Consider the following 18,755-nt stretch of genomic DNA (forward strand, 5'->3'; position numbering starts at 1 on the left):
TGGAGCAGTGGTTAAGGTCAGGGCTTAGGGAACATGGAGCAGTGGTTAAGGTTAGGGCTTAGGGAACATGGAGCAGTGGTTAAGGTTAGGGCTTAGGGAACATGGAGCAGTGGTTAGGGCTTAGGGAACATGGAGCAGTGGTTAAGGTTAGGGCTTAGGGAACATGGAGCAGTGGTTAAGGTTAGGGCTTAGGGAACATGGAGCAGTGGTTAAGGTTAGGGCTTAGGGAACATGGAGCAGTGGTTAAGGTTAGGGCTTAGGGAACATGGAGCAGTGGTTAAGGTTAGGGCTTAGGGAACATGGAGCAGTGGTTAAGGTTAGGGCTTAGTAAACATGGAGCAGTGGTTAAGGTTAGGGCTTAGTAAACATGGAGCAGTGGTTAAGGTTAGGGCTTAGTAAACATGGAGCAGTGGTTAAGGTCAGGGCTTAGGGAACATGGAGCAGTGGTTAAGGTTAGGGCTTAGGGAACATGGAGCAGTGGTTAAGGTTAGGGCTTAGGGAACATGGAGCAGTGGTTAAGGTTAGGGCTTAGGGAACATGGAGCAGTGGTTAAGGTTAGGGCTTAGGGAACATGGAGCAGTGGTTAAGGTTAGGGCTTAGTAAACATGGAGCAGTGGTTAAGGTCAGGGCTTAGGGAACATGGAGCAGTGGTTAAGGTTAGGGCTTAGGGAACATGGAGCAGTGGTTAAGGTTAGGGCTTAGGGAACATGGAGCAGTGGTTAAGGTTAGGGCTTAGGGAACATGGAGCAGTGGTTAAGGTTAGGGCTTAGTAAACATGGAGCAGTGGTTAAGGTTAGGGCTTAGGGAACATGGAGCAGTGGTTAAGGTTAGGGCTTAGGGAACATGGAGCAGTGGTTAAGGTTAGGGCTTAGGGAACATGGAGCAGTGGTTAAGGTTAGGGCTTAGGGAACATGGAGCAGTGGTTAAGGTTAGGGCTTAGTAAACATGGAGCAGTGGTTAAGGTTAGGGCTTAGGGAACATGGAGCAGTGGTTAAGGTTAGGGCTTAGGGAACATGGAGCAGTGGTTAAGGTCAGGGCTTAGGGAACATGGAGCAGTGGTTAAGGTCAGGGCTTAGGGAACATGGAGCAGTGGTTAAGGTTAGGGCTTAGGGAACATGGAGCAGTGGTTAAGGTTAGGGCTTAGGGAACATGGAGCAGTGGTTAAGGTTAGGGCTTAGGGAACATGGAGCAGTGGTTAAGGTCAGGGCTTAGGGAACATGGAGCAGTGGTTAAGGTTAGGGCTTAGGGAACATGGAGCAGTGGTTAAGGTCAGGGCTTAGTAAACATGGAGCAGTGGTTAAGGTTACGGCTTAGGGAACATGGAGCAGTGGTTAAGGTCAGGGCTTAGTAAACATGGAGCAGTGGTTAAGGTTAGGGCTTAGGGAACATGGAGCAGTGGTTAAGGTTAGGGCTTAGGGAACATGGAGCAGTGGTTAAGGTCAGGGCTTAGTAAACATGGAGCAGTGGTTAAGGTTAGGGCTTAGGGAACATGGAGCAGTGGTTAAGGTCAGGGCTTAGGGAACATGGAGCAGTGGTTAAGGTTAGGGCTTAGGGAACATGGAGCAGTGGTTAAGGTTAGGGCTTAGGGAACATGGAGCAGTGGTTAAGGTTAGGGCTTAGGGAGCATGGAGCAGTGGTTAAGGTTAGGGCTTAGAGAGCATGGAGCAGTGGTTAAGGTTAGGGCTTAGGGAACATGGAGCAGTGGTTAAGGTTAGGGCTTAGGGAACATGGAGCAGTGGTTAAGGTCAGGGCTTAGTAAACATGGAGCAGTGGTTAAGGTCAGGGCTTAGTAAACATGGAGCAGTGGTTAAGGTTAGGGCTTAGGGAACATGGAGCAGTGGTTAAGGTTAGGGCTTAGGGAGCATGGAGCAGTGGTTAAGGTTAGGGCTTAGGGAACATGGAGCAGTGGTTAAGGTTAGGGCTTAGGGAGCATGGAGCAGTGGTTAAGGTTAGGGCTTAGAGAGCATGGAGCAGTGGTTAAGGTTAGGGCTTAGGGAGCATGGAGCAGGCAGTGGTGATGCAGCAACGTTAACATAAGATGGTGGAAGGGGAGTCTCGACTGCATCTGTTCCCTAAACAGTGCACTAATTTTGACCAGAACCTGGCTAACCCTAATCCTAACCCTAAACCTAAACCTTAAACCTTAATCCTAAACCTAACCCTAACCCTAAACCTAAACGGGCTCTTGTCAAAATTATTTCACTGTTACAGGGAATAGGGTGCCATTTCATTCAGATGCATTCAAACTTCGGAGGAATTGGTCAGCAGACAAACACGACGGGGCGGCAGCGTAGCCTAGTGGTTAGAGCGTTGGACTAGTAACCGAAAGGTTGCATTCAAACCCCGAGCTGACAAGGTACAAATCTGTCGTTCTGCCCCTGAACAGGCAGTTAACCCACTGTTCCCAGGCCGTCATTGAAAATAAGAATGTGTTCTTAACTGACTTGCCTGGTTAAATAAAGGTTAAATAAAATAAAAAATTATGACAGTCACACAAACCACAACACACAGGTCCCTACTGAGCGGCAGGGAACGCAGTGTCAGATCAGCCCAGAGGCAGTCTCCACACCAAGAAGTAGACACACAGATCCAAGTTCAGATTTGCAGTACCCCCCCCAACCCCCTTAATGGTGAAGGTTAGGATTTGGGGAAGGTAAGCGCCATCTGTGCCTAATGACTAAGTTCTACCCATAACCTCAGCATCAGAGACGGCCATTTTAGTTTTTATGTTTGAAAACTGAACTAGTCAAAATAATAATACAACTGTATCAATTTGACTCAACAATAATATATTGAAAACACCTACTACACAGGAAGGGAAAACGCTGAAAATAAAACCCTATTAAAATACAATTTTAACTTTGTAAAAAAACTAAAAGACATTAAAAAAGACAAATGAAATCATTTGGAGTATAAAGGCACACCTCTTACACAGTGTATACGATGAAAACACAGTTTAAAGCTCGGTAAGGAGAGCCTGATGGGGTTAAGACTAGGAGAGTAACAATGGATCTAAACAACCAAGACACAGGAGGGAGAAACTGTGTTCCTGCAACATGTATTGGTTTTGTTTTTACAGCACATACAAGCAGTAGCATTCTTCATATAACACAACACTGTCATTAACTCAAACGGTGGAGCTTTAAAATACAATTATATTTCATGACTAAAATGTAACGTAAAAATATATGTGAATATAAACCATAATATGGATTTTTTTTTGCTTGGGTTAGAACAGTCGAGGAGGATGACGTCACTGGTTTAGTAGGTTACCCATCACAGGTACAACACCAGACAGATTCTTCTCTGGTACGAGTCAGAGCTATATAGAGATATATCTATCTATCTCTGGAACAGGTATAATGATATTATGTCACCCAGTCGTTTCCCTTGTTAAAACCACGTCACCCAGTCGTTTCCCTTGTTAAAACCACGTCACCCAGTCGTTTCCCTTGTTAAAACCACGTCACCCAGCCGTTTCCCTTGTTAAAACCACGTCACCCAGTCAGGATCGTATGCATAACATTTGGTTACTTTTAGTATCTGTGCAAAATATAAAAATGTACCACCTCAATTCAAACCCGGCGAAACTCAATCTGAGATAAAACAACCTTTCAACAACAACGACGCAACAAAAGTCTGAATAACAGGCAGACAACAAGGTTGAAAGGAGAAGCTGACAGGTTGGCATGACGTCACCACTTAAATAACAAAAATAGATTTTCCTACAACTCAGCCTCTTCCTTTCCTTTCCTCTCATGAAACACTGACACACAGCCGACTCAGGCCTGAACCTTGTATCTTTGACTGTCTCAGGGCTCTCCATCTCAGGCCTGAACCTTGTATCTTTGACTGTCTCAGGGTTCTCCATCTCAGTCCTGAACCTTGTATAGAGATCTTTGACTGTCTCAGGGTTCTCCATCTCAGGCCTGAACCTTGTATAGAGATCTTTGACTGTCTCAGGGTTCTCCATCTCAGGCCTGAACCTTGTATAGAGATCTTTGACTGTCTCAGGGTTCTCCATCTCAGGCCTGAACCTTGTATAGAGATCTTTGACTGTCTCAGGGTTCTCCATCTCAGGCCTGAACCTTGTATAGAGATCTTTGACTGTCTCAGGGCTCTCCATCTCAGTCCTGGAACACTAATAGTCGTCAAGGCTTTTGTTCCAGCCCTGCTGTAACACCGAATTCAAATAACTAATCAAGGTCTTTTGTCTGGACCACAATAAGCTGAATCAAATAACCAACTAATTAAGGTCTTCTGTCTGGACCATAACAAGCTGAATCAGGTATGTTAGTGCTGGAAATAAAGCCTGCATACTCAGTACTCCTCCATGGCCGGGGTTGGAGACCCCTGACACAGACAGATGTGAGTAAGACTGGTTCAGGCTGGTTCGATACCAGAGGTAAACAATAGGCCGTCTGTATCTGTCCTGAAGGCACCACTCCTCTTTCTCTGCTGCGCACTACACTCAGGCCTGGTCCCAAACCCACCTCTAGTCCCTCCTACACCCCTATCAGACATGTTGGGGCTGAGTTGGATAACTCCAAACAGTGCTTTTGTTGTGGTGCATGTAACAGAACGAGAGATCATATCTCTAACATAAAAGTGCAACAATTTGTTTAAGGTGCTGATGGCAATTCAGGTTCAAAAGGTCCATGAGGCATCATACCATCGCCCTGCCCTGTCCCACAGGAAGTCAGACACACCAACTTCCTAATACCCCGCCAGAATGACATAAACCCAATCAGTCAATGATGTCGTAAATCTCTAAAGCCTAATGGAACTGAATGAAACTGTTGGACAAGTCAGACCTCGTGTCATTTCTGGTCTCCTCTCTGGCCGTCCTTCCAGGTACCCTGCTATTCTCCTCTCTTCATCCTCGCTATTCTTAACTTGTACCCAGCCAGCGCTCTCACTACCACACACACACACACACACACACACACACACCAGCTCCCAGTCTTACTAGACGCAGCTTATCCTAACGTCTCTTGTATGGAGGGAGTGATGGATGAAGGGACAGATAGGAAGGTAGCTTTGGCTTGGGCAGGGCTAAATGGCAATTGGATGGTCTGGCCGACGGCCTATTGGACTAATACTTCCTACTTCCTGAAGACAAGTGAATGGTTTGGACTAGCCTCAAGGTGCACTTCCTGTTTACTTCTACCTGTACTATTTACTCTGAGAGTGACTTCACTATTGTTATCCAATCACTGAGCCCTGTTCTTCCTCATTCTAACCCCACCCCCTCCCAAAGGGGAATACAGAACAACAAACAATGCAGGGTGAGGACATGGTGTAAAAAAAACTAGATTCCCAAAGTACACAAAACAAACAAATACAAAAGTACTGACTAGAACACCGCGTAACAGAGATCAAGTCAACAGAGAAGATGCACCTATTCTCCTATCACACCTTATGGTCCCGCGTAACAGAGATCAAGTCAAAAGAGAAGATGAATGTAAACAAATGATGGTTTTAGCTGCAGAGGGACACCCCTGCTAAAGGAGAACTGGAGAGAGAGATAAAAACCACCTCCACTCTCAGCCCCCCTACTCCCGGGGGCTATGAGAGAATAGTGGTGATGAAGTCGTAGAACCTCTTGGAGTACTGCTCCGGGTTCACCGTGGAGATCTCCGCTCCCGCCTGCAGGGGGAGACACATGGTGGAGGAGTCAGTCAAGGGAAGACACACAATCATACAAAAATCACACCAAACGAGGTGCAGACTCACTCACTCACTCACTCACTCACTCACTCACTCACTCACTCACTCACTCACTCACTCACTCACTCACTCACTCACTCACTCACTCACTCACTCACTCACTCACTCACTCACTCACTCACTCACTCCGTGTTTGACGGTCTTGGCAGCGTGAGCGGCCTTCTTCTTGGCATCGTAATGCTGCAGAATATCAATGACCGCCATGAAGTACACCTCCTTCCTAGGAGCACCTGGACACACAGACACACAGGATTATCCCTACACCTCCCTCCTAGGAGCACCTGGACACACAGACACACAGGATTATCCCTACACCTCCTTCCTAGGAGCACCTGGACACACAGACACACAGGATTATCCCTACACCTCCTTCCTAGGAGCACCTGGACACACAGACACACAGGATTATCCCTACACCTCCCTCCAAGGAGCACCTGGACACACAGACACACAGGATTATCCCTACACCTCCTTCCTAGGAGCACCTGGACACACAGACACACAGGATTATCCCTACACCTCCCTCCTAGGAGCACCTGGACACACAGACACACAGGATTATCCCTACACCTCCCTCCTAGGAGCACCTGGACACAGACACACAGGATTATCCCTACACCTCCCTCATAGGAGCACCTGGACACACAGACACACAGGATTATCCCTACACCTCCCTCCTAGGAGCACCTGGACACACAGACACACAGGATTATCCCTACACCTCCCTCATAGGAGCACCTGGACACACAGACACACAGGATTATCCCTACACCTCCCTCCTAGGAGCACCTGGACACACAGACACACAGGATTATCCCTACACCTCCTTCCTAGGAGCACCTGGACACACAGACACACAGGATTATCCCTACACCTCCTTCCTAGGAGCACCTGGACACACAGACACAGGATTATCCCTACACCTCCTTCCTAGGAGCACCTGGACACACAGGATTATCCCTACACCTCCTTCCTAGGAGCACCTGGGCACACAGACACACAGGATTATCCCTACACCTCCTTCCTAGGAGCACCTGGACACACAGACACACAGGATTATCCCTACACCTCCTTCCCAGGAGCACCTGGACACACAGGATTATCCCTACACCTCCTTCCTAGGAGCACCTGGACACATAGACACACAGGATTATCCCTACACCTCCTTCTTAGGAGCACCTGGACACACAGACACACAGGATTATCCCTACACCTCCTTCCTAGAAGCACCTGGACACACAGACACACAGGATTATCCCTACACCTCCTTCCTAGGAGCACCTGGACACACAGACACACAGGATTATCCCTACACCTCCTTCCTAGGAGCACCCGGACACACAGACACACCGGATTATCATTATTATTATTATTATTATTATTATGCCTAGAAACACCTGAACACACAGGACTCTCCCTACACCTACTGCCTAGAAACACCTGAACACACAGGACTCTCCCTACACCTACTGCCTAGAAACACCTGAACACACAGGACTATCCATACACCTACTGCCTAGAAACACCTGAACACAGGACTCTCCCTACACCTACTGCCTAGAAACACCTGAACACACAGGACTCTCCCTACACCTACTGCCTAGAAACACCTGAACACACAGGACTCTCCCTACACCTACTGCCTAGAAACACCTGAACACACAGGACTCTCCCTAAACCTACTGCTTAGAAACACCTGAACACACAGGACTATCCCTACACCTACTGCCTAGAAACACCTGAACACACAGGACTATCCCAACACCTACTGCCTAGAAACACCTGAACACACAGGACTATCCCTACACCTACTGCCTAGAAACACCTGAACACACAGGACTCTCCCTACACCTACTGCCTAGAAACACCTGAACACACAGGACTCTCCCTACACCTACTGCCTAGAAACACCTGAACACACTGGACTCTCCCTACACCTACTGCCTAGAAACACCTGAACACACTGGACTCTCCCTACACCTACTGCCTAGAAACACCTGAACACACAGGACTCTCCCTACACCTACTGCCTAGAAACACCTGAACACACAGGACTCTCCCTACACCTACTGCCTAGAAACACCTGAACACACAGGACTCTCCCTACACCTACTGCCTAGAAACACCTGAACACACAGGACTCTCCCTACACCTACTGCCTAGAAACACCTGAACACACAGGACTCTCCCTACACCTACTGCTTAGAAACACCTGAACACACAGGACTATCCCTACACCTACTGCCTAGAAACACCTGAACACACAGGACTCTCCCTACACCTACTGCCTAGAAACACCTGAACACACAGGACTCTCCCTACACCTACTGCCTAGAAACACCTGAACACACAGGACTATCCATACACCTACTGCCTAGAAACACCTGAACACACAGGACTCTCCCTACACCTACTGCCTAGAAACACCTGAACACACAGGACTATCCATACACCTACTGCCTAGAAACACCTGAACACACTGGACTCTCCCTACACCTACTGCCTAGAAACACCTGAACACACAGGACTCTCCCTACACCTACTGCCTAGAAACACCTGAACACACAGGACTCTCCCTACACCTACTGCCTAGAAACACCTGAACACACAGGACTCTCCCTACACCTACTGCCTAGAAACACCTGAACACACAGGACTCTCCCTACACCTACTGCCTAGAAACACCTGAACACACAGGACTCTCCCTACACCTACTGCCTAGAAACACCTGAACACACAGGACTATCCCTAGATCTGTAATGACATAACACAAGGGGCCCTGGAGAGCTACAAGGACTGTCATCTATACTGTTGATCTAGTTGGTATTTCTCACCATCTCCTGAACCCCTCCCTCTCCACTCACCGTCGTTGCTCTTGATGGCATAGACGTCTATGGTGGGGTCAAACTCCCCAGGGGACAGGGGCTTGGTGCTGTCCAGGGTGTTACTGGGGGAGTCAGGGGGAGTGCCAATCCCTCCGTCACTCTCCCCCTCATCGTCCCCCTCGTTATCCTCACTCTCCACCTCCTCCTGCTCAGCCCGCTCCACATCATGGATCCCCACCAGCAGACTGTAGTCCATCAGCTTCAACTGGGCCAGGAACTGGAGGGAGGGAGGGAAATAACATGTGTTGAAGGAGACCGGATTAAACCTGACCCAAGTATTAATTCACTCACATCAGAAGAAATAACAGAACCACACACACACACACACACACACACACACACCTCCACGTCTTTACGTAGTTTCTCCAGGAACATCTTCTTGTTGTCGTCCTCGATGCAGATCTTCTGTCCATCGTTGATGAAGTCGTTGTCCTTGTAGGTGGGCAGCTCCTTGGCCTGACGCCCCACACAGAAACACAGTCAGGACAGCAGAGGACACACCTGGACTCTACAGCTATTCACACTAATAAGGAAAAGTACCAGGGTTTACACTCTTTAAAATGACCCTCTGACTCATTGAATAAATTGATATGAATCCTGTTTTTCTGTGACACCCTCAGTTTGAAACAGACAGTGGGAGCTCTATGGGGCTTGTGAGTTTCCATTGGGCCATCTGGCTGCAATACCATGTGTGACATGGGGTCTGGGGGCGCTTGTGTGTAAAGTGAGGCATTATTCTGTGGAACTGAGGAAGGAGTGAGCAGGAAATGAGGTCACAGCAGCAGCTCAGCTCAGGGAGCTGACAGAAGCAATTCTACAGCAGCACCAGGAAATGAGGTCACAGCAGCAGCTCACCTCAGGGAGCTGACAGAAGCATTTCTACAGCAGCACCAGGAAATGAGGTCACAGCAGCAGCTCGCCTCAGGGAGCTGACAGAAGCAATTCTACAGCAGCACCAGGAAATGAGGTCACAGCAGCAGCTCACCTCAGGGAGCTGACAGAAGCAATTCTACAGCAGCACCAGGAAATGAGGTCACAGCAGCAGCTCACCTCAGGGAGCTGACAGAAGCAATTCTACAGCAGCACCAGGAAATGAGGTCACAGCAGCAGCTCAGCTCAGGGAGCTGACAGAAGCAATTCTACAGCAGCACCAGGAAATGAGGTCACAGCAGCAGCTCAGCTCAGGGAGCTGACAGAAGCAATTCTACAGCAGCACCAGGAAATGAGGTCACAGCAGCAGCTCAGCTCAGGGAGCTGACAGAAGCAATTCTACAGCAGCACCAGGAAATGACGTCACAGCAGCAGCTCAGCTCAGGGAGCTGACAGAAGCAATTCTACAGCAGCACCAGGAAATGAGGTCACAGCAGCAGCTCAGCTCAGGGAGCTGACAGAAGCAATTCTACAGCAGCACCAGTAAATGAGCCACACACACACGCACACACTGAGCCAAGATCTAACACACAGAAATGGATACACACATAGAATAGTTACATATGGACACAAATACACACACAGACCACAAACAATGCTGCCAAGGCCGAGGCACCCTTGTTGCACACTCAAATGGATGAACGTTGTAACAATGTGGAGTCAGAAGGAAGAGACACTAGTACCAGCTACAGATATCATCCTGTTTGTGACATCCATTCCATATATCCATCCACCCATTCTGTCCATGCATCCTTAATCTCTCCCACCTTCCTGATCAACCTTTTAATAGGGCAATGATCAGTTCAGGTCAGTACAGACAAGCCCATACAAGCATCACGTACTGGGGTGACATGGTAGAGAAGCAGAACAGATGAAGTAGGATGAAAACAGCCAAGAAAGAGAGAGAGAGGGGGGGGGAAACAAGAGAGAGAGGGGGGGAGGGAGAGGGGGTGGAGAGAGTGAGAGACAGACAAACAGAGAGAAAGACAGGGGGTAGAGAAAACAAGAGAGAGGGGGTGGAGAGAGTGAGAGAAAGAGAAAGACAGACAGCGATAGATTATTGGCCCAGTGCACAAGGTCTTCAGTCAGGTGACCGGAGTTAGTTTTTGAATGCCATTATCATATAACTACAGGAAGTTTGTGACACATCGGATGTGACTGACGTCGCTCGACAGTGAATCCGCCTCAGCTTGGGGAGAGAGAGAACAGGAGAACTGCACCAGATCACCAACTGGACTATCACAAAATACACAGCACAACCTCCAGGTAAATAAAACCAGCCCGTGTGGCTCAGCTGTGGGTACTATTCCCATGGGGGAAAATGGATGCACTCAAGTCGCTCTGGATAAGAGTGTCTGCTAAATGACAACTGGAGTGTGATTAGTAGTCAGGAAGGAGAGGCCTGGTGGTGCTCTGGTCTGGGCATGCTCAGACAACAGCTGTCCCAACCAGCCTCTCAGCCAGTCAATGCCGAATGGTACCCCGTGTCAGCTACACACAGACTGAATGGTCCCCCGTGTCAGCTACACACAGACCGAATGGTCCCCCGTGTCAGCGACACACAGACTGAATGGTCCTCCGTGTCAGCGACACACAGACCGAATGGTCCTCCGTGTCAGCTACACACAGACTGAATGGTCCCCCGTGTCAGCTACACACAGACTGAATGGTCCCCCGTGTCAGCTACACACAGACTGAATGGTCCTCCGTGTCAGCTACACACAGACTGAATGGTCCTCCGTGTCAGCTACACACAGACTGAATGGTCCTCCGTGTCAGCTACACACAGACTGTGTCTGTGAAAATACTTTAAGCCAGGGGGTGTAGTGCACTACGTAGGGAATAGGGTGCCACTTCAGATGCACCCACACACACACACACACACACTCTGAGGTAGAGCATTTCAGTTTATTTACTTATTTAACCTTTATTTAACTAGGCAAGTCAGTTAAGAACAAATTCTTATTTACAATGACAGCCTAGGAACAGTGGGTTAACTGCCTGATCAGGGGCCTAATGACAGATTTATTACCTTGTCAGCTCAGGGATTCAAACCAGCAACCTTTCGGTTACTGGCCCAACGCTCTAACCACTAAGCTACCTGCCGCCCCAAAATATGGCATAAGTGTGTTTATGAGAGGAATGGGAAGTGAAAGTGATTGGTTGAGAGTCAATAAGCCATAAAGGAAAAGGGCAGCAGTATGAAAAATTCCAGAATAAACCAGGTCCATCTGGCTCTTTACTAGGAATCCTGTAGCCGTCATTACATGAATCTGAAGAAAGTTATGAAAATAAAATGAGATACGATTGATCTGATATATTGAGTATGACTGGCCTTGGTTCTACAATACGATTGATCAGAGACACGGACAGAGAGAGAGAGCGAGACACGGACAGAGAGAGAGAGAGACACGGACAGAGAGAGAGAGAGACACGGACAGAGAGAGAGAGAGACACGGACAGAGAGAGAGAGAGACACGGACAGAGAGAGAGAGAGACACGGACAGAGAGAGAGAGAGACACGGACAGAGAGAGAGAGAGACACGGACAGAGAGAGAGAGAGACACGGACAGAGAGAGAGAGAGACACGGACAGAGAGAGAGAGAGACACGGACAGAGAGAGAGAGACACGGACAGAGAGAGAGAGACACGGACAGAGAGAGAGACACGGACAGAGAGAGAGACACGGACAGAGAGAGAGACACGGACAGAGAGAGAGACACGGACAGAGAGAGAGACACGGACAGAGAGAGAGACACGGACAGAGAGAGAGACACGGACAGAGAGAGAGACACGGACAGAGAGAGAGACACGGACAGAGAGAGAGACACGGACAGAGAGAGAGACACGGACAGAGAGAGAGACACGGACAGAGAGAGACACGGACAGAGAGAGAGAGAGAGAGAGAGACACGGACAGAGAGAGAGAGAGAGAGAGAGCGAGAGAGAGACACGGACAGAGAGAGAGAGAGAGAGAGAGAGAGCGAGAGAGAGAGACACGGACAGAGAGAGAGAGCGAGAGAGAGACACGGACAGAGAGAGAGAGCGAGAGAGAGACACGGACAGAGAGAGAGAGCAGAGAGAGAGACACGGACAGAGAGAGAGAGACACGGACAGAGAGAGAGAGCGAGAGAGAGAGAGAGAGACACGGACAGAGAGAGAGAGCGAGAGAGAGAGAGCGAGACACGGACAGAGAGAGAGAGACACGGACAGAGAGAGAGAGCGAGAGAGAGAGACACGGACAGAGAGAGAGAGCGAGAGAGAGACACGGACAGAGAGAGAGACAGCGAGAGAGAGAGACACGGACAGAGAGAGAGCGAGAGAGAGACACGGACAGAGAGAGAGACACGGACAGAGAGAGAGACACGGACAGAGAGAGAGAGCGAGAGAGAGAGAGAGACACGGACAGAGACAGAGAGAGAGAGACACGGACAGAGAGAGAGAGAGACACGGACAGAGAGAGAGAGACACGAGAGAGAGAGAGACACGGACAGAGAGAGAGACACGGACAGAGACAGAGAGCGAGAGAGACACGGACAGAGAGAGAGACACGGACAGAGAGAGAGAGCGAGAGAGACACGGACAGAGAGAGAGAGAGAGAGAGACACGGACAGAGAGAGAGAGCGAGAGAGAGACACGGACAGAGAGAGAGAGAGAGAGAGAGACACGGACAGAGAGAGAGAGCGAGAGAGAGACACGGACAGAGAGAGAGAGACGAGAGAGAGACACGGACAGAGAGAGAGAGCGAGAGAGAGACACGGACAGAGAGAGAGAGCGAGAGAGAGACACGGACAGAGAGAGAGCGAGAGAGAGACACGGACAGAGAGAGAGAGCGAGAGAGACACGGACAGAGAGAGAGAGCGAGAGAGACACGGACAGAGAGAGCGAGAGAGACACGGACAGAGAGAGAGACACGGACAGAGAGAGAGAGCGAGAGAGAGAGAGACACGGACAGAGAGAGAGAGACACGGACAGAGACAGAGAGCGAGAGAGAGACACGGACAGAGAGAGAGACACGGACAGAGAGAGAGAGAGAGAGACACGGACAGAGAGAGAGAGCGAGAGAGCGAGAGAGACACGGACAGAGAGAGAGAGCGAGAGAGACACGGACAGAGAGAGAGAGCGAGCGAGCGAGACACAGACAGAGAGAGAGAGCGAGCGAGCGAGACACGGACAGAGAGAGAGAGAGAGAGCGAGAGAGAGACACGGACAGAGAGAGAGAGAGAGCGAGAGAGAGACACGGACAGAGAGAGAGAGAGAGCGAGAGAGAGACACGGACAGAGAGAGAGAGAGCGAGAGAGAGACACGGACAGAGAGAGAGAGCGAGAGAGAGACACAGAGAGAGAGAGAGAGCGAGAGAGAGACACGGACAGAGAGAGAGAGCGAGAGAGAGACACGGACAGAGAGAGAGAGCGAGCGAGGGAGAGACACGGACAGAGAGAGAGCGCGAGCGAGGGAGAGACACGGACAGAGAGAGAGCGAGACACGGACAGAGAGAGAGAGAGCGAGACACGGACAGAGAGAGAGCGAGACACGGACAGAGAGAGAGAGAGACACGGACAGAGAGAGAGCGAGAGAGAGACACGGACAGAGAGAGAGCGAGAGAGAGACACGGACAGAGAGAGAGAGCGAGCGAGGGAGAGACACGGACAGAGAGAGAGAGCGAGCGAGGGAGAGACACGGACAGAGAGAGAGCGAGACACGGACAGAGAGAGAGCGAGACACGGACAGAGAGAGAGCGAGAGACACGGACAGAGAGAGAGCGAGACACGGACAGAGAGAGAGCGAGACACGGACAGAGAGAGAGCGAGACACGGACAGAGAGAGAGCGAGACACGGACAGAGAGAGACACGGACACGGACAGAGAGAGCGAGAGAGAGACACGGACAGAGAGAGAGAGCGAGAGGGAGAGACACGGACAGAGAGAGAGAGCGAGCGAGAGAGAGACACGGACAGAGAGAGAGCGAGCGAGAGGAGACACGGACAGAGAGAGAGAGCGAGCGAGGGAGAGACACGGACAGAGAGAGAGAGAGAGCGAGAGAGACACGGACAGAGAGAGAGAGCGAGGAGAGACACGGACAGAGAGAGAGAGCGAGGGAGAGACACGGACAGAGAGAGACAGGGAGACACGGAGAGAGAGAGAGAGCGAGAGACACGGACAGAGAGAGAGAGCGAGGAGAGACACGGACAGAGAGAGAGAGAGCGAGAGGGAGACACGGACAGAGAGAGAGCGAGAGAGAGACACGGACAGAGAGCGAGACACGGACAGAGAGAGAGCAGGACACGGACAGAGAGAGAGCGAGACACGGACAGAGAGAGAGAGAGAGACACGGACAGAGAGAGAGCGAGACACGGACAGAGAGAGAGCGAGACACGGACAGAGAGAGAGCGAGACACGGACAGAGAGAGAGCGAGAGAGACACGGACAGAGAGAGAGAGCGAGAGAGACACGGACAGAGAGAGAGCGAGAGAGACACAGACAGAGAGAGAGAGAGAGCGAGAGAGAGACACTTGACAGACAGAGAGAGCGAGAGAGAGACACGGACAGAGAGAGAGAGAGAGCGAGAGAGAGACACGGACAGAGAGAGAGAGAGAGCGAGAGAGAGACACGGACAGAGAGAGAGAGAGCGAGAGAGAGACACGGACAGAGAGAGAGAGAGAGAGAGAGACACGGACAGAGAGAGAGAGCGAGAGAGAGACACGGACAGAGAGAGAGAGAGCGAGCGAGGGAGAGACACGGACAGAGAGAGAGAGCGAGCGAGGGAGAGACACGGACAGAGAGCGAGCGAGGGAGAGACACGGACAGAGAGCGAGCGAGGGAGAGACACGGACAGAGAGCGAGCGAGGGAGAGACACGGACAGAGAGAGAGCGAGACACGGACAGAGAGAGAGCGAGACACGGACAGAGAGAGAGCGAGACACGGACAGAGAGAGAGCGAGAGAGAGACACGGACAGAGAGAGAGCGAGAGAGAGACACGGACAGAGAGAGAGCGAGAGAGAGACACGGACAGAGAGAGAGCGAGAGAGAGACACGGACAGAGAGAGAGAGCGAGCGAGGGAGAGACACGGACAGAGAGAGAGAGCGAGCGAGGGAGAGACACGGACAGAGAGAGAGAGCGAGCGAGGGAGAGACACGGACAGAGAGAGAGAGCGAGGGAGACACGGACAGAGAGAGAGAGCGAGCGAGAGAGGGACACGGACAGAGAGAGAGTGAGGGAGAGACACGGACAGAGAGAGAGAGCGAGACACGGACAGAGAGAGAGAGCGAGAGACACGGACAGAGAGAGAGCGAGACACGGACAGAGAGAGAGCACGGACAGAGAGAGACGAGACACGGACAGAGAGAGAGAGAGACACGGACAGAGAGAGAGCGAGACACGGACAGAGAGAGAGCGAGAGAGAGACACGGACAGAGAGAGAGCGAGAGAGAGACACGGACAGAGAGAGAGCGAGAGAGAGACACTGACAGAGAGAGAGCGAGAGCGAGACACGGACAGAGAGAGAGCGAGAGAGAGACACGGACAGAGAGAGAGAGAGAGAGAGACACGGACAGAGAGAGAGCGAGAGAGAGACACGGACAGAGAGAGAGCGAGAGAGAGACACGGACAGAGAGAGAGCGAGAGAGAGCGACAGACAGAGAGCGAGAGAGAGAGCGACAGACAGAGAGCGAGAGAGAGCGACAGACAGAGAGCGAGAGAGAGCGACAGACAGAGAGCGAGAGAGAGAGCGACAGACAGAGAGCGAGAGAGAGAGCGACAGACAGAGAGCGAGAGAGAGAGCGACAGACAGAGAGAGAGAGCGACAGACAGAGAGAGACAGACAGACAGAGCGAGAGAGAGAGCGACAGACAGAGCGAGAGAGAGAGCGACAGACAGAGAGAGAGAGCGACAGACAGAGAGAGAGAGCGACAGACAGAGAGAGAGAGCGACAGACAGAGCGAGAGAGAGAGCGACAGACAGAGCGAGAGAGAGAGCGACAGACAGAGCGAGAGAGAGAGCGACAGACAGAGCGAGAGAGAGAGCGACAGACAGAGCGAGAGAGAGAGCGACAGACAGAGCGAGAGAGAGAGCGACAGACAGAGCGAGAGAGAGAGCGACAGACAGAGCGAGAGAGAGAGCGACAGACAGAGCGAGAGAGTGACAGACAGAGAAACAGACAGAGAGCGACATAGACAGAGATATAGAGAGAGACAGACGAGAGCGAGAGCGACACAGACAGCGATATAGAGAGAGAGACAGACGAGAGCGAGAGAGAGAGCGACAGACAGAGAAACAGACAGAGAACGACACAGACAGAGATAGAGAGAGACAGACGAGAGTGAGAGCGACAGAGCGAGAGATCGCTACAGTTGATGTCGGAAGTTTACATACACTTTAGCCAAATAAATTTAAACTCAGATTTTCACAATCCCTGACATTTATTCCTAGTAAAAATTCCCAGTCAATTAGGATCACCACTTTATTTTAAGAATGTGAAATGTCAGAATAATAGTAGAGAGAATGATTTATTTCAGCTTTTATTTCTTTCATCACATTCCCAGTGGGTTTACATACACTCAATTAGTATTTGGTAGCATTTCCTTTAAATTGTTTCACTTGAGTCAAATGTTTCGGGTAGCCTTCCACAGGCTTCCCACAATAAGTTGGGTGAATTTTGGCCCATTCCTCCTGACAAAGCAAGTGTAACTGAGTCAGGTTTGTAGGCCTCCTGGCTCGCACACGCTTTTCAGTTCTGCCCACACATTTTCTTTGGGCTTTGTGATGGCCACTCCAATACCTTGACTTTGTTGTCCTTAAGCAATTTTGCCACAACTTTGGAAGTATGCTTGGGGTCATTGTCCATTTGGAAGACCCATTTGCGACCAAGCTTTAACTTCCTGACTGATGTCTTGCGATGTTGCCATCTATTTTGTGAAGTGTACCAGTCCCTCCTGCAGCAAAGCACCCCCACAACATGATGCTGCCACCCCCATGCTTCACAGTTGGGATGGTGTTCTTCGGCTTGCAAGCCTCCCCCCTTTTTCCTCCAAACATAACGATGGTCATTATGGCCAAACAGTTCTATTTTTGTTTCATCAGACCAGAGAACATTTCTCCAAAAAGTATGATCTTTGTCCCCATGTGCAGTTGCAAACCGTAGCTTTTTTTATGGCAGTTTTGGAGCAGTGGCTTCTTCCTTGCTGAACAGCCTTTCAGGTTATGTCGATATAGGACTCGTTTTACTGTGGATATAGATACTTTTGTACCTGTTTCCTCCAGCATCTTCACAAGGTCCATTGCTGTTGTTCTGGGATTGATTTGCACTTTTCGCACCATAGTACATTCATCTCTAGGAGACAGAACGCGTCTCCTTCCTGAGTGGTATGACAGCTGCGTGGTCCCATGGTGTTTATACTTGCGTACTATTGTTTGTACAGATGAACGTGGTACCTTCAGGCGTTTGAAAATTGCTTCCAAGTATGAACCAGACATGTGGAGGTCTTGGCTGATTTCTTTAGATTTTCCCATGATGTCAAGCAAAGAGGCAACAAATTTGAAGGTAGGCCTTGAAATACATCCACAGGTCACCTCCAATTGACTCAAATGATGTCAATTAGCCTATCAGAAGCTTATAAAGCCATGACATCATTTTCCAAGCTGTTTAAAGGCACAGTCAACTTAGTGTATGTAAACTTCTGACCCACTGGAATTGTGATATAGTGAATTATAAGTGAAATAATCTGTCCGTAAATAATAGTTGGAAAAATTACTTGTGTCACGCACAAAGTAGATGTCCTAATCGACTTGCCAAAACTATAGTTTGTAAACAAGACAGTTGTGGATTTGTTGAAAAACAAGTTTTAATGACTCCAACCTAAGTGTATGTATGTAAACTTCTGACTTCAACCTGTATATAGATAGGATATAGATATAGCATGCCTGGCCTTGTTCCTTACGTCTCTTACGTGTTTCATGGCGCAGTAAAAGCGCGTGGCGATCCGCAGCGTTTGCAGCCTTTGCTGAACATTAGATTTGGGCCGCGGGGGTGCATCCTCAGGAGGGCGTGGCTGCTGGAAGAGGGGAGCGAGGGGGGGGATGGAGGAGGAGAGAGCCGGGGAAAGGAAGAAAGGAAGTTGAAAGGAAAGTGTTTAAGAAATACAAACTGTATTAGTATAAAGCGCGGCAAGGAGAGAGAGCTTCTGAAAGAGTGCACAGCCTGGCAAATGCTGG

General features: G+C 50.0%; 1 protein-coding gene and 1 long non-coding RNA gene across 100 annotated transcripts in view; one reads left to right on the forward strand and one right to left on the reverse strand.

The window, feature by feature from the left end:
• Nucleotides 1-2,096, forward strand: part of LOC127918156 (uncharacterized) — a 2,331-nt gene extending 235 nt beyond the window's left edge. For 3 of the 50 annotated variants that reach the window (XR_008099402.1, XR_008099358.1, XR_008099347.1), the window contains exons 2-9: nt 351-452; nt 487-622; nt 657-792; nt 929-1,064; nt 1,133-1,268; nt 1,371-1,608; nt 1,677-1,914; nt 1,949-2,096. This is a non-coding gene — a long non-coding RNA (uncharacterized LOC127918156). Of the gene's footprint in view, nt 85-146; nt 317-350; nt 1,269-1,370; nt 1,609-1,676 lie in introns of all 50 variants that reach the window. The other 47 variants (XR_008099428.1, XR_008099392.1, XR_008099385.1 and 44 more) reach the window with 42 other exon arrangements.
• A 672-nt stretch (nt 2,097-2,768) lies between these two features.
• LOC118377423 (phosphatidylinositol 5-phosphate 4-kinase type-2 alpha-like) overlaps nt 2,769-18,755 on the reverse strand; it is a 54,607-nt gene continuing 38,620 nt past the window's right edge. For 2 of the 50 annotated variants that reach the window (XR_008099163.1, XR_008098844.1), the window contains 7 exons: nt 18,482-18,595; nt 8,958-9,071; nt 7,969-8,832; nt 7,539-7,925; nt 7,281-7,366; nt 5,857-7,196; nt 2,769-5,649 (listed from right to left, as the gene is read on the reverse strand). Coding sequence is in view for 1 of the 50 variants with exons in the window: in XM_052501409.1 (XP_052357369.1) it covers nt 5,569-5,649; nt 5,857-5,960; nt 8,595-8,832; nt 8,958-9,071 (537 nt within the window). In the remaining 49 variants the exon portion in view is untranslated. Of the gene's footprint in view, nt 5,650-5,852; nt 7,240-7,280; nt 7,367-7,469; nt 7,926-7,968; nt 8,833-8,957; nt 9,072-18,481; nt 18,596-18,755 lie in introns of those variants that run through there. The other 48 variants (XR_008098951.1, XR_008098891.1, XR_008098857.1 and 45 more) reach the window with 48 other exon arrangements.

The sequence above is a fragment of the Oncorhynchus keta genome, chromosome 4 (genome assembly GCF_023373465.1).
Source record: "Oncorhynchus keta strain PuntledgeMale-10-30-2019 chromosome 4, Oket_V2, whole genome shotgun sequence".
Taxonomy (NCBI): Eukaryota; Metazoa; Chordata; class Actinopteri; order Salmoniformes; family Salmonidae; genus Oncorhynchus; species Oncorhynchus keta.